Source organism: Pristis pectinata, chromosome 5 (assembly GCF_009764475.1).
Source record: "Pristis pectinata isolate sPriPec2 chromosome 5, sPriPec2.1.pri, whole genome shotgun sequence".
NCBI classification, from domain to species: Eukaryota; Metazoa; Chordata; class Chondrichthyes; order Rhinopristiformes; family Pristidae; genus Pristis; species Pristis pectinata.
Genome location: NC_067409.1, coordinates 1,783,437 through 1,804,507, shown reverse-complemented (window position 1 = coordinate 1,804,507; position 21,071 = coordinate 1,783,437). Strand labels below are relative to the sequence as shown.

Here is a 21,071-nt window from a genome sequence, read left to right as displayed (position 1 = left end):
CAGTGACATCTTCCACAAGCTGAATCATTTCAAAGCTCCTCACTGCTTCGTTCCTTACAGACTTCCCGTCGTGCGGTCCACGGGCAGAGCCGGATGGACGTCTGAGGAGCTAAAGATCCACTTTCAGATTCATTCCAGTGACTCAGCCGAGCATTCACTGTATCTCCACAATCTAACAGAAAATAGATCTCTGATACTGGCAGAAAGAACTTGTCCCCGGTGCTTTCATTAACAGTCAGGAAGAGAGCCTCAAAGACATTTCCTCCTGCGATTCGGTCAGCGTTGAACGAACGGTTGTTGCGGTCCCGCTGAGCCCCTCCCGCACCTTGTTGCTCTGGATTCCACTGTCTTCAGCCCTCTCTGTCTACATTGCTGCTTTTGGAGCGGGTTCCACACTTTGTCTGCCGTATTGCCAACACTACAACAACACCTGCACATTTACAGTCACACCTGGAGTATGCGTCTCAGTGGGATATCCTGGGCGGTTTTGTTACTGGAATGATTTCCGGCGATCATGGAAATCTGAGCGGGGGCGGCAGAAAAACGAAGTCGAGTTTATTGTCATATGCGCAGGTACAATTTTTACAAGAAAGAACACAATGAGAACAAAAAACAAAGTCCATGTTAGTGCAAAGTGGTCATCGTGTTGCTTAACTGTAGCGATAAGGGTTGTGCCGGTTGGTTCAAGAACTGAATGGTTGAAGGGAAGTCGCTGTTCCTGAACCTGGTGGTGTGGGACTTCAGGCTTCTGTACCTCCTGCCCGATGGGGGCTGTGAGAAGATGGCACGGCCCGGATGGTGGGGATCTTTGATGATGGATGTTGCCTTCTTGAGGCAGCGCCTCCTGTAGATACTCCCGATGATGGGGAGGGATGTGCCCGTGATGTATTGGGCTGAGTCCACTACTCTCTGCACCTTCTTACGTTCCTGCATATTCGAATTAAGATACCAGACCATGACGCAACCAGTCAGGATACTTCCAGCGGTACATCTGTTGAAGTTTGTTAGTGAGTGTTAGAGTGGTAGTTGGTTTCAGAGGGAGAAGTCAGCCGCGGGGAAGTATACAGTGAGGAGTTCTCAAGGTGAAGTTAGAAAGTGCTTTTCGGCTGAAGTAGAAGTACGAATGCATCGCTTCACATTAGCCTGTCCAACCTGAAGAGGAACTCAGTCCTGTCCAGGGACTGACTGCAGTGAGACATGATCCGATTGTTTAAGAAATGGGGCAATGCGTGAGTCCCCAGTTTGTCTTCACGTTGACGGCGTTTCAGGCCGAGGTAAATAGAACTAAGGGGGCACAGGCAAAGTGCGTGATCAGGCAGTCCAGGGTGACTCGTACGGGCGACTGGTCATTGTCATAGAGGATAAAAACAGCCGGTGATAGTCACAGAGGATGGCGAATCCATTCATCTGGAGAGGAGCCAAGTCACAGCTGAAGACCAGTTGGTATTTTCACAGAGAGTGAGATAATCCAGTCACACAGTGCGTGAGTGCACAAAAATCATAACGCGTGAGTCAGCCATGGACTTTAAACTATGGGACAAATCTAATATGCAGGGTACTGTGAAAGGCCTTACTGAAGTCCACATCGGCTACAACAACCGCACTGTCTTGGAGTACATAAGACCATAAAACAAAGGAGCAGAAGTTGGCCATTCAGCCCATCGAATCTGCTCTGCCATTCTATCATGAGCTGATCCATTTTCCCATTTAGCCCTACTCCCCCGCCTTCTCGCAATAACCTTTGATGCCCTGGTGACTCAGATACCTATCAATCTCTGCCTTAAATACGCCCAATGACTTTGCCTCCACTGTCGCTAAAGAAATTTCTCCACACCTCTGTTCTGAATGGGCACCCTTCAATCCTGAAGTCGTGCCCTCTTGTACTAGTCTGCCCTACCATGGGAAACAACTTTGCCACATCTACTCTTTCCAGGCCTTTTAACATTTGAAATGTTTCTATGAGGTCCCCCCTCATTCTTCTGAACTCCAAGGAGTACAGCCCAAGAGCCGTCAAACGTTCCTCATATGTTAACCCTCTCGTTCCTGGAATCATTCTAGTGAATATTCTCTGAACCCTCTCCAACATCAGCACATCCTTTTGTCACAAACCAGCAACAAAAGAAACACACTGAGCATGATTCAGTGTTAAAAACTATTTTATTAATCACTACTATTGATAATACGTAAAATAAAAGTAAAAATGTTAGTATGTTAGAATTCAAGAATGTTAAACCTCGAACGTTAACCCCAAAACTAAACTCTTCGTGTGTGTGTGTGACAAAGTCCAAAACTCCCAGTTCCGGAATGGTCCTTAAAGTTCAGTTCCGCAAGCCATAAGGTGAAACGTGAGCAAGGGCTTCTTCAACAACCACCGTTGTCTGAAGATAAGATGTAGATGTAGAAAAACATAGAGAGAGTACATACGAAATCCAAATGTTCCACGATGGAACCCAAACGACACTTCAGTGTTTACTCGGTAGTGACTTCCTCACCCCGAAAAGCATCCGAACCGTGGTCGTCCACACACAAATACCTGTTTCCTTCTACAGGTCAGCAACAAAGTGAACTCCACCGGATTACTTCCAACTTCCATACATGGATTTCAGTGGCAAACACAGTTATTGTTTCTCATCCATCGATAGAGAAAACAAGCAGGCTGGTGTCTCTCTCCCTTCTCTCTCTCTCCTTCTTCTTCTTCTGACTTCTTCTTACTTCTTCAACAACGTCATTACGTCCTTTATCTTCTATTGACGTAAGCACGCCCCACACACACATACACACACACTCTCTATCTTAAAGGGACTTTCACTGAGTCCGTAACACTTTCTTAAATAACAAGCCCAAAACTGCACACAGTGCTGCAAGTGAGGTCTTACCAATGCCTTATAGAGCCTTAACATCACATCCCTGCTCTTATATCCTATTCCTCCAGAAATGAATGCCAACATTTCATTCACCTTCTTCACCACTGACTCAACCCGGAGGTTAACTTTAGGACATCCTGCATGAGGACTCAAGTCCCTTTGCATCTCTGAATTTTGAATTTTCTCCCCACTTTCCAAAGTTGTATTTCATTTGCCACTTCTTTGCCCATTCTCCTAGTCTATCCAAGTCTCTCTGCAGACTCTCCATTTCCTCAACACTACTCGCCCCTCCACCTATCTTTGTTTCATCAGCAAAACTTAGCCATAAAACCATTTATTCCATAATCCAAATAATTGATATACCACATCTTTTTATGCGGCTCCAACACGGACCCCTGCGGAACACCACTGGTAAATGGCAGCCAACCAGAATGGGATCCCTTTATTCCCAGTCTCTGTTTCCTGCCAATCAGCCAATGCTCTATCCATGTTCGTAACTTTCCTGGATTCCACGGGCTCCTATCTTGTTTAGCAGCCTCATGGTGCGGCACCTTGTCAAAGGCCTTCTGAAAATTCAAATACACAACATCCACTGCATCTCCTTTGTCCAGCCTGCTTGTAATTTCCCTCAAAAATTGCAATAGGTTAGTCAGGCAGGATTTCCGTTAAGGAACCCATGCTGAGTTCAGCCTATCTTGTCATGTGTCTCCGGGTACTCCGTAACCTCATCCTTGACAACCGACTCCAACAATTTCCCAACCACCGATGTCAGGCCAACAGGTCTATAATTTCCTTTTTGCTGCCTCGCACCCTCTTAAATAGCGGAGTGACATTTGGCAATTTTCCAGTCCTCCGAAACCATGCCAGAATCTATTGATTCGAGAAAGATCGTTACTAATCCTCCGCAATCTCTACAGCTACTTTCCTTCAGAACACGAGGGTGCATTCCATCTGGTCTGGGAGATTTATCCACCCTTAGACCATTCAGCTTCCTGAGTACCTTCTCTGTTGTAATTGTGACTGCACACACTTCTCTTCCCTGACACCCCTGAGCGTCCAGTACACTGCTGATGTCTTCCTCAGTGAAGACTGATGCAAGATACTCATTCAGTTCCTCTGCCATCTCCTTGTCTCCCATTAAAATTTATCCAGTGTCGTTTTCTATTGGTCCTATATCTACTTTCGCCTGTCTTTTACTCTTTATATGCACGGAAAAGCTTTAGTATCCTCTTTGATATTATTTTCTAGCTTCCTTTCATAGTTCATCCTTTCCTTCCTAATGACCTTCTTATTTGCCTTTTGTAAGTCTTTAAAAGCTTCCCAATCCTCTATCTTCCCACTAATTTTTGCTTCCTTGTATGCTCTGTCCTTTGCTTTTACTTTGGCTTCGACTTCTCTTGTTAGCCACTGTTGTGCCCTTTTTCCATTCGAAAATTTCCTATTTTTTGGAATATATCTGTCTTGCACTTTCCTCACTTCTTGCAGAAACTTCAGCCATTTCTGCTCTGCCTTTCTTCCCGCTAGTGTCCCTTTCCAGTCAACTTTGGCCAGTTTCTCTCTCAAGTCACTTTAATTTCCTTTACTCCACTGAAATACCGACACATTGGATTTTGGCTTCTCCTTCTCAAATTTCAAAGTGAACTCAATCATGTTGTAATCACTGCCTCCTAAGTGTTCCTTCACCTTTAGCTCCCTAATCCCCTCTGGTTCATTACATAATACCCAATCCAGTACAGCTGATCCCCTCGTGGGCTCAACAACAAGCTGTTCTAAAAAGCCATCTCGTAGACACTCTACAAATTCTCTCTCTTGAGATCCAGTACCAACCTGATTTTTCCAATCCACTCGCATGTTAAAATTCCCCACGTTTATCATAACATTGCCCTTCTGACAAAACTTTTCTATTTCCTGTTGTAATTTCTAGTCCACATCATGGCAGCTGTTTGGAGTCCTGTATATAACTGCCATCAGGGTCCTTTTACCCTTGCGATTTCTTAACTCAACCCATAAAGATTCTACACCTTCCGATCCTATGTCACCTCTTTCTAATGATTTAATATTATTTCTTACCAGCAAAGCCACGCCACCCCCCTCTGCCGACCTGCCTATCCTTCCGATACACCGTGTATCCTTGGACGTTCAGCTCCCAAAGACATCCACCCTTTAGCCACGTCCTAGTGATGGCCACAACATCATACCTGCCAATCTGCAGCTGTATTTCAAGATCATCTATTTTATTTCTTATTCTGCATGAATTTAAGTATAACACTTTGTCCAGTATTTGGTACTTTTTGCTTTGATTGCACTGGAACTCATCCCACTGGTCGCAAATTTGCCCCATCACCTGACTTGCCCAAAAACAACTGTTCTCAATTAACTCTCCCTAGTTCCTGTCTAATACCCTCGTAATTTGCTCTGCCCTGATCTAATACTCTTCCGCATGGCCAATACTTATCCCTATTCATCGTTATCTTAGAAGTTAAGGAGTTGTGATCACTGTTTCGAAGCATTGTTACCAGCATATTTTTGCCTGAACACCTGGGATCCCATTTGCTTTCACCTTCTCAAGAGGGACCTTGTCAAGACCCTTACTGTAGTCAATTTAATCCCGGTCGACCGCACTTTCCTCTTTAATTAGATTACGTACATTCTCAGTAACTCAGTCAGCCGTAGTCTGCAGGGTTCGAAACGGTAATCAGGCGAAAGAGGAACGGATGTGTAGACAGATTGCAGAGAGACGTAAGAGTGATCCTGTCACAGCAGTTGGAGATCTGTACTTCTCCCATATTAACTGGCGTCACTTTAGCGACAGAAGGCACAGAGTGATAGACTTTGCTAAAGTTCATCTGTAGCAGTTCTATGAGCCAGTAGGTGGATTGTCCGAGTAGAGATGTGGCAGTGCTGTATCTAATCTTCGTGAATGCAGCCGGGCAAATGGCAGAGCGTTTTGGAGAAAGTGAGTGTAAGTTTGTAATGTCACGGTGGTCACAAAGGAGGATCCTCAGTAATCGCTGCAGCAATAAACCGCCTGAGGCTAAATTGAAAAGACAATGCGGATGCCAGAAGACAAAAAGAGAACCAGGACATGCTGGAAATACTCAGCAGGCCGAGCCTCTTCCGAGGGCCTGAACCATTAACGGTGGTGACGATTGAAGTGCAGGCATTATTGGAATGTTAGCAGTAAAGCATTCAATGTGTACCACCCCGCTGCAAAAGGAGCAATGTTCTCCCCGCCAGCAAACCTGATTCTGAGAGGTGGATATTGGCCTCAGGCCTCTGGGCAGATGCCCCGTGATCCTCCTCGCAGCAGTGGCATGTGGCATTTGGTGACCAACAGTGAGAACCAGTGGGACCGTAATTCATCATCTCCCCTGATATCCAGCATACCTGATAGTGCGGCAGTCCCTCCGCACTGCCCCACGCTCTCATGTACAGTCCCTCCCACAGTGTGCCGCCCCCTCAGCAATTTCCCTCCCACCACTGACACTGACACAGTGAGAAGCATCCTCAGCGGTCCTACCCCAGTGCTGCAGTTCCCTCGGAACGGCTTTCCCTCAATACTGCCATTCCCATTTTGCAGCGTCCCCTCGGCAGCGGTTGTTGGATGGTGTGGAACGCACTCAGCAATGGCGTTCCAACAGTGCGGGGCTCTCTCAACACTGCTCCTCCCACAATGTGGCACTGCATCAGTGGGAAACTCTGTTTCTCTGCTCCGGAGTGGGATTTGAACCCATAACCCTATGACTCCAAGGCTCGAACTCTGCCAAGTGACCAGCAGCTAGCAGCGGGGTTCACTGGTAGCTCCCCGCATCACACGCGTGATGCGTGAAGCTCATTGCACCCTTAACGACAATGAATGAAGCCACTGAGGACACATTTCAATGAGGGAGGTTTATTTTCGGAACGTTGACAGGATGAGAGTGAAGTGCCAGACCGAGTCACTCGGATACGTCCGGAAGTGGAACCGTTATGGAGTTTGCAATTCTCGCAGACCCTACCGTCCAAGGACTGTGGTCTCCGAAATCTGTAAAAATGAAACAATCCACATCAATCGAATCTTGACACAGCAGAAACATGTTCCTGTCAACAGTGAGGAGTTCCTTCCGCGCTGCTCACTTGACAAAACTGCAGTCAGTCAGCATTTCCCTGCCATAGCGCGGTGCTCAACCAAGGCTGTCACCCGGAGGTACCGGGCTGTGAAATATAATGTAATGCTTGTGAAACGTTGCGGCGTTCCCCGGTGCTGCTTTTCCAATTGTACGAAGCTGTCTTGATATTTCTCATTAGCAGTTCAGGTGGACCCTCACGACTGCCGCTCCAACTCTCCGGTCTCCCTCTTTACTGCCACAGCATGCCGCACTCCTTCTGTGACCCACCTGACTTGGTGGCACTCAGTCAGTCACTGCTCCCAAAATTTCGGAGCCTCCACTATGAAACGCAGAGGGTCAGTCATGGGCCTATCTGTGAGCGGCAAGTTCTGACTTCTAACTAGGGTGAGATAAACCAGCAATCCGAGTGCGCCCGTCACACCTGCAATATCGCGCCTTGCTGCCATTCTGTGGATGAACCCTGCGAGTCCCTAGCTACACACAAGAATACAGGAAACACGGAGGAGAAGGCGGCCTTCTGTCCGATTCAGCTTGTCCGCCATTGAATATGATTATGGCTCTCTGCCCTAGTCCTCAATTCCTCTTTTAGGGCAGTTAAACAGGGCCTTCAGATCCCGATATATAGAACCATATCGCACGCAAACAAATACTTGGCCCACCGTGCACATCGTACCATCTGCACTGAATCCATTTAGCAGCACTTGGTCGTAGTCCCCTTTGCCTTGGTCTTTCAAGTGCGGTCTACGTATCTTTTAAGTGTCGTGAGAGTACCCACTAATTTCACAGACAGAATTGCTTGACGCTGTATTCCGCCCCCCACCCCCGATCCCGGCAATCCTCTTGTTCATTAACGCAAATGCTCAATGAACAGATTCTACTCTAACTCCACCTACAGATTTGCAGATGATACCACCGTAGTGAGTCGTATCTCAAATAATGATGTGTCCGAGTACAGGAAGGAGATAGAGAGCTCAGTGACATGGCGTCATGACAACAATCTTTCCCTCAATGTCGGCAAAACAAAAGAGCTGGTTATTGACTTCAGGAAAGGGGGCGGTGTACATGGACCTGTCTACCTCAATGGTGCTGAGGTCGAGAGGGTTGAAAGGTTCAAGTTCGGAGGAGTGAACATCACCAATAGCCTGTCCTGGCCCAACCACGTAAACGCTACGGCCAAGAAAGCTCGCCAGCCCCTCGATTTCCCCAGGAGGCTAAAGAAATTTGGCATGTCCCCTTTGACACTCACCAATTGTTATCGATGCACCATAGAAAGCATATTATGTGGATGCACCGCCGCTTAGTACGACAACTGCTCTTCCCAGGACCGCAAGAAACTGCCGAGAGTTGTGGACACAGCTCAGCACATCACAGAAACCAGCCTCCCCTCCATGGACTTTGTCTACACTTCTCTCTGCCTTGGTAAAGCAGCCATAATCAAAGACCCCTCCCACCCCAGACATTGTATCCTCTCCCCTCTCCCATCCGGCAGAAGACACAAAATCCTGAAAGCACGTACCACCGGGCTCAAGGACAGCTTCTATCCCACGGTGGTAAGACTATTTAACGGTTCCCTTATAGGGTGAGCTGGACGCTTGACCTCACAATCTTCCTAGTTCGACCTTGCATTTTATTGTCGACCTGCAATGCACTTCCCTGTAGCTGTGACACTTTATTCTGTATTCTGTTATTGCTTTACCCTGTACTACCTCAATGCACTGTGCAATGAATTGAGCTGTACGAACGGTATGCAAGACAAGTTTTTCACTGTACCTTGGTACCAGTGACAATAATAAACCAACACCAATGCCATTCCAGGCAGCACCCTGCTGAATCTGAATCTTTTCTGCGGAATCACCCACGTGATCAGGTCCTTAAAATAAATTAGCGATTGGAACTGCAGACAACTCCCTGGCTGTGCCATCCCAACACTTTATATATTGTACCATTTGCCTCCATGCTTTAATAGAGCAGTAGAGTGACAGTGAGATACCGCACTGAAACAGGCCATTCGGCCCATCGAGTCTGTGCTGATAATCAATCACTTACTTATACTAATCCTGCATTTTTAAAAATTCTCCCCACATTACAGCAACTACCCCCAGATCCTACCACTTACGCACATACAAGGTGTAATTTACAATGGCCAATGAACCTACCAATTTGCATGCTTTTAGGATGTGTGAGGAAACACGAACAAACAGAGGAAACCCAGAGGTTCAGAGCCATAACTTACAAAATCCGCATAAACTGCGCCCAGGGCCAAGTTTAAACTTTATAAAAGCCGTTGTTATTGTCCGTCTGGACAACATCTACCGACTTGCCCTCGACAATCTTCTTCGTCACATCTTGAAGAAACTCAACTGTCACACAAGAAGACATGGCGACTATCCCTAATTAGACCTTGCCTTCCCAGTGCAGATAGATCCTGTCTCTCAGCATCTCCTCCAGTAACTCTGCCTGGCCTGTGGTTCTCTTGCATGACTTTGCAGCCCTTCTTAAAGGAAGACACATTAGCCAGCTGTGCCCCCACCCCAACTAAGAAACATGCAAAGATCTCTGCCAGAATCCCAGAAGTTTCTTCCCTCGCTTACCACAATGTCATAGTCACTTTCTTCGTTACCGGGAATCTCTACAAGTTTATGCACCTCAAAACCTCCAACATCTCAAGTTCTGTAATGTAGAAATGTTTACTCTTCCCTTCCCCAAATCCCCTAGCTTTCATGAAATGAAGATGGTAAATGAAGACGAGATTCGCAGAGTCGGGAGTTGGAGCGGGACGCTTGAAAACAACCGTAGAACAATACAGCACAACACAGGCCCTTCGGCCCACTATGTTGTGCCGACCTTCAATCCACTCCTGTCTATCTAACTCCTTCCTCCCACATATCATAAATTCCTCCATATGCTTATCTAACAATCTCTTGAACTTGACCAACGTATCAGCCTCCACCACCAGCCCAGGCAGCGCATTTCATGCACCAATCACTCTCTGGGTGAAAAATCTCCCTCTGATATCTCCCTTGAACTTCCCACCCATTACCTCAAACCCATGACCTCTTGTTTTGAGCATTGGTGCCCTGGGAAAAGGCGCTGGCTGTCCACTCTATCTATTCCTCTTAATATTTTGTACACCTCTATCATGTCTCCCCTCATCCTCCTTGTCTCAGGAGTTTTTGCAGCCGCCAACCTCAATGGTCTGCCAGGGTCAAATGCACGCGTTGTGCCAGGGCGGGTCATCACATTGTTGGCTGGTGGGATTTTTCTGCTTGAAGCTTGTTCATGCTGTTGTCTGTACAATTTTTACTGCTCTTCAAATGTGATTCCCTTGGTATGAAATGATACCTTACGTTCTGAGGTTGTTTCAGCACAAGTCTCTCCTACTGAGGGCTGAGCGGATGCACAAAGCGAGCTTGAGCGGGCATTTGAACCTACCTTCATTTTCTGGAGTGTAATTTGCCAAAGACCTCAACCTCGCACAGTGTCAGGACTTTATTATGTCCCGGTATCACAATATTCACATATTGACCCGTGAATCCACGGCAGATGAAGGTGTAGCTTTCTGTAACTGTCGTCACTTTTCCACATCTGAAAAAAAATGTTATCCCGCTGAGCATCTTCAAGATGAGGAGTCTGTAATATTTTAAAACGTGGCTTTAGGGATTTGGGTGCTGAGGGGGTTGCCAGTCGCTGATCACTGTCAGCCTGTGTTCGAGAACAGCCATCAGCATGTGATAGAGGTTGGGTGGCTCCGAACGCCACTTTAGCAGATGAGAGCCGTTTGGATGCTGCCGTGGTGTCATGGGAATGCGTCAGATATATGTCCAGACATGCATGAAAAGACAGGTTGCTTCCACTTAGGCGGGTAGCAACTTACAAATATTGGCAGAACTTGGTATCCCCAGGGTGCTGGAAAGAGTACATAATGTACACATTTTATGTGTTCATGGGATATGGAGGTGAAATGCGAATCCAGTATGTATTGTTCTTCTCGAATTTCCCCCGACCTGAGCTGACTCTCAACGCTGGAGAATGTTTGGATTAGACATCAACCGAGCGGGGAAGAGGTAGATTTCCGACACTTCAGGGCCTTGGCGACGGAGGTCGTTTATAACAAAAAAATCTGTTCACTTCATGATAACTATTGATCAGAGGACGTTGACTGTTTTCAGCAAAAGCAAATTACTTTATTATTATATAGGACACCTTAGCACATTTAGTCATTGAGAAATGCAGCACGGAACCAGGCTATTCGCTCCAGATAGTCCATGCCGAACAAGGTTCCCATGTAAGCTGGAGTCAGTTGCTCGCATTGGCCCATATCCCTCCAAAACTTTCCTATCCATATGTCTGTCCAGATGTCTTTGAAATGCTGTCATTGTACCTACCTCAACCACTTCCTCTGGCGGCTCGTTCCACATACGCTCAACCCTGTGTGTGCAGAATTTGCCCCCATGACCCTTGTTAAATCTTTCCCCTGTATGCTTTCACTTATGTACTCTAACCTTTGAAACCCATTCCCTGGGGAGAAGACTGTGTGCATTCAGCAATCAATGCCCCTCATGATATTTTATATATCTCTATCAGGTCACCCCACAGTTTTCTTAGCTCCAAGGAATGAAGTCACAGCCTGACAAACTTCTCCCGATAATTCAAGCCCTCAAGTCCTGGCAGTATTCTCATTAATCGTTTTTACAATCCTTCCAGTTTATTGACGTCTGTCATACAATAGAGTAACCAAACTGTACACAATACTCCAGATGCGGCCTCACCAACGACTTTTACAAGTGCAACATAATTCTCCAACTCCAATACTCAATGTCCTGACTGAAGGGTAGCGTTCTTCATCATCCTATCTACCTGTGACGCTACTTTCAGGGAACTCCGTATTCGTACTCCGTGATCCCACTATTCTACACTTTTCCCAGGACCTTACCGTTCACTGTGAAAGTCCGAATCTTGTTGCAATCCAAAATGCAAGAGCCGTCACAATTACTTCCCTAGCTTCCTCCAAGGTCGGAAGTATACTCCTTTGTGTGTTATACTCGTCAAGGATTCGCTTGATCCCTTCTGCTTCACCCTGACGTATGCCTCCATCTTTTTCCTGATCCGAGTCTCAATCGCTCTCCTTAACCAAGGTTCCCTAAACTTGACATCCTTATTCAACCCACTGAATTTCATTTCCTCCCGCACCTACTTATGATGGGAATCCATGCCAGTGACCCACTGGATAACAGCACTGGATAGGTGTGCCACGCCCCTGTATCTATGGTTCTGGATAGGTGGTCTGCAGCTTTGTGTTGTCCCCATCTTTGTATCTTTGCATCTATTGCACACACAAGAACACAATAACATTGGAGCAGGAGAAGACCACCAGGCCCCTCAAAGCATACTCCAATCTTCAGTGTGATCATGACTGATCTACATTGGCCCGGACTCTGCTTTCCTGCCACTTCCCTGCACTACTTCCCATTTTTTCAAATATCTACTTTAAATATGGCTAATGATATAACCTCATCATCCTCGGAGACAATGAATTCCAGAGATTCACCGCCACTTTCCACATGAGAAGATGTAAACGCAATAAGGTGGTTGTAGCGGGAGACCATTATTGACTGTGGCTCCCTTAAGTGCGAAAGGCTTAGTTGGTACAGAATATGTTGGGTAGGCTCAGGGGGGTTTCTCACAGCTGTGTGTTGATTGCCCAACCAGGGAAGGGGGCACTCTGGACATGGTATTAGGAAATGAGTCTAGCCAGTTGATAGAAGTTTCGTGGGAGAGCATTTTGTGATCAGTGATCACAACTCTGTCAGATAGATATGGATAAGGGTAAGAGTGAATGTTGGGCAGAAGCGCTAATTTGGGGGAAATTATTTGGAAGGAGCTTGGGAGAGTAGATTGAGAAAAGTGTTGTTGGGTAAACCCACTCCTAACACCATTGAGAACCAACTTCTTCCTCTGAGGTAAAAAGACAAGGATGGCAAGGTTCGTGAACTTTGGGCGAGGAGAGATGCAGCAATTTTAGTCAGAAAGGAAATGGAAGTGAGCATACATAAGATCTAGGAATCTGAAATCGAACAGGGTCTTTAAGGAATACAAAGGAAGCAGGAAAGAAGTTAAGCAGGGAATGGGGGGGGGGTGCGGCTAAAGTGAGCCTCAAGTCGTCGTTGGTCAGCAGGTTTACAGAGATTCCCAAGGTATTTTAAGGTAATTAAGGAGGGGAAACTACCACTCAAGGACAAAGGAAGGGATTTATCTCTGAAGACAGAGGAAATGGGCGGTGTACCTAATGAGCATTTCGCACAGCTATTCACAAAGGAGAAGGACACAGATGACAGGGACAACAGTGAAGCATCTGCTGATATTATGGGGTATGTTGATACCAAGAAGGAGAAGGTGTTGGGTAGAAGAGAATTAAGGTGGATTTCCCCAGGACCACATGGAATCCATACCATTTGCATAGGGGTACGGTTAGGAAAGGTTCGGAGGGATATGGGTTAAACGCGGGCACATGGGACTGACTGCCTTAGATGAACATCCTATTGGGCATGGATGAGTGGGAAGAAGGGTCAGTTTCTGAGCCGTATGACTCTCTCACTCTGTGAAGGAAACCAATGTTGCCGCTGAATACTTACAGTTTATTGTCATTCGCGTTGCTCCTCACTGAGTTCCCAATGCGGAGCTCGGCTCCAAGGAGCTCGTTCGAGCAGCAGTCCATTCTGTTGGTGATTCTTACTGTGGACACGGTATAGACTCTTTTTAAGTTTACCGTCCACCATGGGTTCCGGCTTGGCTTTGTTTCCGTACAGGAGCCCATTTTCCCGTTCCAATTGTTGCTTCCGTCAATGGCTCGATGAGCATCTGCCGAGAACTGTGTGCTGGACTGGGTCGCCTTTCCCCCCAAAGCCACGTTTGCTGTTGGGTAAGAAAATAATTTATTCACCAACAAGTGCCAAATGTTACGTCAGCCCTTCCGTCAGCTGTCCTCCAGTCTTCTTCCATAGGTGAACACATTTATTTGTTCATCGGCAGTTGATGTAGAACGTGAAACCTTGTGGGATATGAGGGGACTTGGGAGTGAGAGAACATACAGGGTGTGTGCTGGGATTCTGTGAATGCAGGACTCTGCAGCGAGGACGCAGAGTGCTGAGCGATATATATGGTCAATATTCTGCTTTAATGTAAGGATCCTGATTCTTGCCGTTATCATAATTTTGACAGAGCCTTTGACCATTGACTGTCTGAAGCAGAGGCCATTTGACCCGCTCCGCCCTCTGGCAGAACAGATCTCCAGTTTCACACCCTGAACTCTAACCTGAACCCATATCCGTCGGCATGTAATTGTTACTTCGCCATTAATTTATCCAATTGTCTCAATGCATAGATATGGTTAGTCATGCACTTTGGCAGAAGGAATAAAGGCATAGACTATTTTCTAACCGGGGAGCGAATTCATAATCGGAGGTGCAGAGGGACTTGGGAGTCCTAGTGCAGGATTCCCTGAAGATTAACTTGCAGGTTGAGTCAGTAGTAAGGAAGGCAAATGCAATGTTAGCATTCATTTCGAGAGGACTGGAATATAAAAGCAAGTATCTAATGCTGAGGCTTTATAAGGCATTGTTCAGACCACATTTGGAATATTGTGAGCAGTTTTGGGCCCCATATATAAGGATGTGCTGGCATTGGAGACGGTCCAGAGGAAGTTTACGAGAATGATCCTGGGAATGAAAGGGTTAACGTATGAGGAGCGTTTGGTGGCTCTGGGTGTGTACTCGCTTGAGTTTAGAAGTATGAAAAGGGATTTCATTGAAACCTACCGAATATTAAAAGGCCTGGATAGAGTGAACGTGGACTCTCCAGTAGCGGGAGAGTCTCGGACCAGAGGGAGTAGCCTCAGAATAAAAGGATGTCCCTTTAGAACAGAAATGAGGAGGAATTTCTTCAGCCAGAGGTTGATGAATCTGTGGCATTCTGAAAACTTTCAAAAAAAACCTTTCATTTATACAGCACAGTAACAGGCCCTTTTGGCCCAACGAGTCACTACCGCCCATTTTAAACCCATTCGTTGCCACAGTAGGCTGTGGAGGCCAGGTAATTAGGTGTATTTAAAGCGGAGGTTGATAGGTTCTTGATTTTTAAGGGCGTCAAAGGTTACGGGAAGAAGGCAGGAGAATGAGGTTGAGAGGGAAAAATAAATCAGCCATGATCGAATGGCAGAGCAGACTCGATAGGTCGAAAGACCCAATTCTGCTCCAGTGTCTTGTGGTATGGCATTCAGCTGTTCTCATTGCCATCCCAATGTTTTCTTTGACTTGCTCGGTTGATGTCACAGGTCTTGGTGTTCAGGTGAAATCTTGGCGAATTGCAGCATTTGGTCCACATTGCAGTTGGGCTTCCGCATGCCTTGTTGCAGCCACCACAAGGAAAACTATAAGAGCATTTAGATCCACGGGACACACTAAAATGAATTTATTTGCTGTTCTTTCCCCAACAACGCCCAACTCTGGAGAATTCCAGAGGTATATCACCTTTCTGAAAAGAAATTTCTTCACAAATGCATTTGTCTCACGAATTTGATTACATTATTTGTAGAAGTAACCAAGAAGGTCGATGAGGGCAGGGTGGTAGATGTGGTCTATACGGACTTCAGTGAGGCCTTTGATCAGTGTTTCACATGATAGGCTGCTCTACAAAATTAGATGGCATGGGATTCAGGGAGAACTGAATTGGATACACAATTGGTTTGATGGTAGGAAGCAGAGGGTGATGGTGGTAGGTTGTTCTTCAGCTTGGAGGCCCGTGACTGGTGGTGTTCCCCAGGACTCAGTGCTGGGCCCATTGCTCCATCAATGATTTGGATGAGAATGTGCAAGGCGTGGACAGTAAGTTTGTAGATGACACTAAAATAGCTGGTTTCATTGACAGTGAGGATGGTTCTCAGGATTTACAGAGGGATCTTGATCAGTTGGGTGTTGGCTGAGTAATAGCATATAGAGTTAACTTCAGATAAGTTCCAGGTTATTCAGGTAAGTGCGGGAATAGAAATACAAATGAGGGTATGACTTTCATAGTGAACGGTAGGGCCCTGGCGAGTAGAACAGAAGGACCTAGGCTACAAGAACATGGTTCCATGAAAGTGGAGTCACAGGTACACAGGGTACTGAAGAACGCTGGCCTTCATCCGTCAGGACATTGAGTAAAGTTGAGATGTTATGTTGCAGTTGTGCAAGACGTTGGTGAAGCCCTATTTGGAATATTGTGTTCAGGTTTGGTCACCCTGCTCCAGGAAAGATGCCATTAAACTGGAAAGAGTGCAGAGGAGATTTACGAGGATGTTGCCAGGACTTGAGGGACTGAGTTATGAAGAGAAGCTGAGCAGTTTGGGACTTCTTTCACTGGTGCGCAGGACAATGAGGGGTGATCCTTTAGATGTGCATAGATAGGGTGAATGTGCACAGTGTTTTCCTCGGGTTGTGGAATCAAGCACATGAGGGCATACGTTTGAGGTGAGGGGGAGAGATTTCATAAAAACTTGAAGGGCAACTTTTTCACCCAGAGGATAGTCACTATTTGGAATTATCTGCCGAAGGGTTGAGGCAAGTACACCAACAGCATTTAAAACATACTTGGACAGGTACATAGACAGGAAAGGTTTAGAGGGATATGAGCCAAACACGGTAAATTCGATGAGCTTAGACGTGAATCTTGGTCGGCATGGACCGGTTTGGCCGAAGGGTCTGCTGCCGTGCAGTACGACTATTTGATTGGATGACCTCAGTTTTAAATGACCACCCCCTGTCGCTTAACGACCTCTCCTCGTTCAAGACTATTCTACTAGTGGCTCTATAGTGGGTCTATCTCAACATCTAGCAGGCCAGAACCATCGAGGATGTTATATGTATCACCGTTCATGCTTCTAAACTCCAAAGAATACATGCATAATTTGTTTAGCCATTGACGTTTTTAACTGGGTCATCCCAGGAACTAGTCTTTTCTAACTCCTCTGCACTACCTCCGATAATATTCTGTTGTTCCTCAAATAAGGGAAGCTAAAATGTACGGTGCAGTGCAAATATCAGTAGCTCACTCTGCATTGTTGATATCACTTTTCTATTTTAAACTCGATCCTGCAAGCAATAAAGCGCACATACATTTGCCTTCTCATTGACATTCTTATGCTCCATGCTAACTGTCTGTGCTTCATGCTCGAGAATACCAGATTCCCCTGAACTCCATTCGTGTGTAATCTTTCTCCATTTGCAATACTTGACTTGTCCCACTGAAGTGCACGACTTCCCACTTTACTGCATTAAACTCCATTGGTAAGTTTTTACCCAGTCATGCTACCACAGAGGTCAGGCCATAACTCCTTGACTTTTACCATAGCCTTGGCGAGGGATCGGAGCAGACGATATGGGAAAGTATTTAACTGAGGGAGGGGGAATTATGATGCTATTATGCAGGAACTTGGGAGCATAAATTGGGAACAGATGTTCTTGGGAAGTGCACAGTGGAAATGTGGAAGTTGTTTAAGGAATGCCTGCATGGGGTTCTGGATAGGTTTGTCCCATTGAGGCAGGGTAAGGATGGTAGAGTGAAGAAACCGTGGTTGACAAGAGTTGTCGAATATCTTGTCGAGGAAGAAAAAACCTTACCTGAGGTTTAGAAAACAAGGATCAGACAGGGCTCTGGAGAGCTACAAGGTAGCCAGGAGGGAGCTTAAGTATGGACTTAGGAGAGCTAGAAGGGGCCATGAGAAGTCCTTGGTTGGTAGGATCAAGGAAAACCCCACATGTTCTACATGTATGTGAAGAACTAGGAGGATGACAAGAGTGAGGGGAGGACTGATCAAAGAAAACATATGCCTGGAGTCGGAAGAGGTAGGGGAGGTCCTTAATGAATACGTTGCTTCAATATTCACGAGAGAGGGAGAGAGAGAGAGAGAGAGAGAGAGACCTTGACGTTTGTGAGGATGGTGTACGACAGGCTGATATGCCAGGGCATGTCGACGTGAAGAAAGAGGATGTGCTGGAACTATTGAAAAACATTGGGATAGATAAGTCACCAGGGCCGGACAGGACATACCCAAGGTTACTACGGGAAGCAAGGGAAGAGATTGCTGTGTCTTTGGAGATGATCTTTGCGTCCTCACTGGCCACAGGAGTAGTGCCAGATGTTTGGAGGGTGGCAAATGTTGTTCCTTTGTTTAAGAAACGGAGTAGAGATAACTCTGGGAATTACAGACCAGTGAGTCTTCAGTTGTGGGCAAATTACTGGAGAAGATTCTTAGAGACAGGATTTATGGGTATTTGGAGAAGCATAGGCTGATTAGGGACAGTCAGCATGGCTTTGTGAGGGGCAGGTCGTGCCTCACGAGCCTAACTGAATTCTTTGAGGATGTGACAAAGCACATTGATGAAGGTAGAGCAGTGGATGTGGTGTACATGGATTTTAGTAAGTTCCTCAGGGACGGCTTATTCAGAAGGTCAGGAGGCATGGAATCCAGGGAAACGTGGCTGTGTGGATTCAGAATTGGCTCACCCATAGAAGACAGAGAGTGGTGGTAGATGGAGCGCATTCTGCCTGGAGGTCGGTGACCAGTGGTTTTCCGCAGGGATCTGTTCTGGGACACCTGATTTTTGTGAGTTTTATAAATGACTTGGATGAGGATATGGAAGGGAGGGTTAGTAAGTTTGCTGATGATACAAAGGTTGGTGGTGTTGTGGATAGTGTAGAAGGTTGTGTGGATTACAACAGGATATTGATAGAATGCAGACATGGGCTGAGAACTGGTGTATGAAATTCAACCCAGATAAGTGTGAAGTGATACGTTTCGGGAAAAGGAATTTGAAGGCAGAATGCACGGTTAATGGCAGGAATCTTAGCAATGTGGAGGAACAGAGGGATCTTTGTCTCCACGTCCATAGATCCCTCAAGGTTGCCATGCAGGTCGACAGGTTTGTTAGGAAGGTGTATGGTGTGTTGGCCTTCATTGGGGTATTGAGTTCAAGAGCTGCGTGGTGATGTTGCAGCTCTATAGAATTCCGGTTAGACCACACTTGGAGTATTGTGTTCAGTTCTCGTCGCCTCATTATAGGAAGTATGTGGAATCTTTAGGGAGGGTGCAGAGGAGATTTACCAGAATGTTGCCTGGATTGCAGATAATGTCCTATGTGGATAGTTTGAGTAAACTAGGGCTTTTCTCTTTGGAGAGAAGGAAGATTAGAGGTGACTTGATAGTGGTGTACAAGATGATAAGAGGCATAGATCGAGGGGACAGTCAGAGAATTTTTCCCAGGGCGACAATTGTTAACACGAGGGGGCATAATTTTAAGGTGATTGGAGGTGGTCAGGGGTAAGTTGTTTATACAGAGAGTAGTGGGTGTGTGGAAAGCACTGCCTGCAGAGGTTGTGGGGGCAGGTACATTAGGGACATTTAAGAGACCCTTAGACACATGAATGACAGAGAAATTGGGGGCTATGTGGGAGGGAAAGGTCAGCTAGATCTCAGAGCAGGATAAAACGTCGGCACTACATTGTGGGCCAAAGGGCCTTTGCTATACTGTAATGTTCTATGTTCTATGACGGTCAACCATCCTCATAACAAAATGCCCTCCCCCTATTTTTCGTGTTATTAACTATGTTGACTGGTTGGTCGAAGTTTCTGGGATGTAGGAAGGTCGTCACAAAGGCACATAGACGAGACCTTGAAGCTCCATGAGCATTGGACATAGAGTTCTGTCCCGGTCCTCGGTACCAAATATTTCCTTCACCTGCTGCCAATTTCTGTGATCCTGTAATTGAAGACTTCCCTATGTTGATCCTCCTGTGCTCTCACAATGCTCTTCTTTGTTTCTTTATGCTCACCTCGCTATGTTACCACATTTTCCTCCTCCTTCCACCGAGATTTTGTTCAGGGATATTTGCTTCGTCAATACGGACAGTTCCTTCAGCCTTGAAGCCTTCAGCCGCATGCACAATAGCATATCACAGCCGTTGGAGAAACAATAATGTATCTTGTCCAAAGGCACAGATCCCTCTACACGCTGGTTTAGTGTGATTTTTCTTTGTACAACTGATATACGTCATTTTCTGCATTAGAGCAGTAACCACTCTTCGAGAACCGCCCACTGTTTCCGAGCACTGTGCTCAGTTCTGTTCGCATTACTACAGGAAGGATGTGGAAGGCATAGAGAGGCTGCAGAGGAGATTTACGAGGATGTTGCCTGGATTGGGGAGCATGCCTTATGAAAACAGGTTGAGGGAACTCGGGCTTTTCTCCTTGGAGCATCGGAGGATGAGGGGGACCTGATAGAGGTGTATAAGATGAAGAGAGGCATTGATCGGGTGGATAGTCAGAGGCTTTTCGCCAGGGCTGAAATGGTTGCAACAAGAGGGCACAGGTTTAAGGTGCTGGGGAGCAGGTACAGAGGAGATGGCAGGGGTAAGTTTTTTTACTCAGAAAGTGGTGAGTGCGTGGAATGGGCTGCCGGCAACGGATGTGGAGGCGGATACGATAGGGCCTTTTAAGAGACTTTTGTATGGGTACATGGAGCGTAGAAAAATAGAGGGCTATGGGTAAGCCTAGTAATTTCTAAGGTAGGGGCATGTTCGGCACAACTTTGTGGGCCGAAGGGCCTGTATTGTGCTGTAGGTTTTCTATGTTTCTATGAACGTCCCTAGGCTTCGCTAGCGAAGGTCTCGCTGATTGAGCATCCTCAGGCTGTGCACTAGAAAGCAGAGTTGGAAAGGAACCCACCTTGAGCGCGTCCACCGACATATATCGCAGGCATGTAGGTGAATCCTAGAAGTTTATGCAGAGCCATCCTGTGCAATAGGAAACAAAACAAAGACAGCGAGTCACTGTATCTCAGTCAGGGAATGGTTGCGTTACCGCCCCATCAGGTCGCTCAATCTGCTCTGTGGGGAGCACCTTGAACTGACCAAATGCATCTGCCTTCATTCTAGCTTCGTGTCACCTCTAAATACCAGCTACGGTGTAAGAAAGGCAGCTCCAGAAATTGTTTTTTTTTGTTTTCTTTTAATTTAAGCTATTGCAGAGCAGAAAGGAACAGCTGAGCCATCACCCAATTTGTATGAT

The 21,071-nt window shown here is 46.3% G+C and overlaps 1 protein-coding gene across 1 annotated transcript; it reads right to left on the bottom strand.

The window, feature by feature from the left end:
- Positions 1–10,407: 10,407 nt before the first annotated feature.
- On the bottom strand, positions 10,408–20,796 carry LOC127570467 (fucolectin-like). Its single transcript, XM_052016078.1, has 3 exons — positions 20,730–20,796; positions 13,606–13,885; positions 10,408–10,558 (listed from the first exon to the last, which is right to left on the bottom strand). Exons 1-3 carry the CDS (start codon positions 20,794–20,796, stop codon positions 10,408–10,410), a joined length of 498 nt encoding a protein of 165 aa, XP_051872038.1.
- Positions 20,797–21,071: the final 275 nt, after the last annotated feature.

What these genes read in the sequence shown, in the direction of transcription:
- LOC127570467 (XM_052016078.1), bottom strand. Translation starts at nt 20,796, where the DNA reads ATGGCTCTGCATAAACTTCTAGGATTCACCTACATGCCTGCGATATAT. An exon ending in TGTCGGTGGACGCGCTCAAG is followed by an intron (nt 13,886 to 20,729) that starts GTGGGTTCCTTT and finishes CTTACCCAACAG; the next exon opens with CAAACGTGGCTTTGGGGGGA. An exon ending in AACGCGAATGACAATAAACT is followed by an intron (nt 10,559 to 13,605) that starts GTAAGTATTCAG and finishes ATTTTTTTTCAG; the next exon opens with ATGTGGAAAAGTGACGACAG.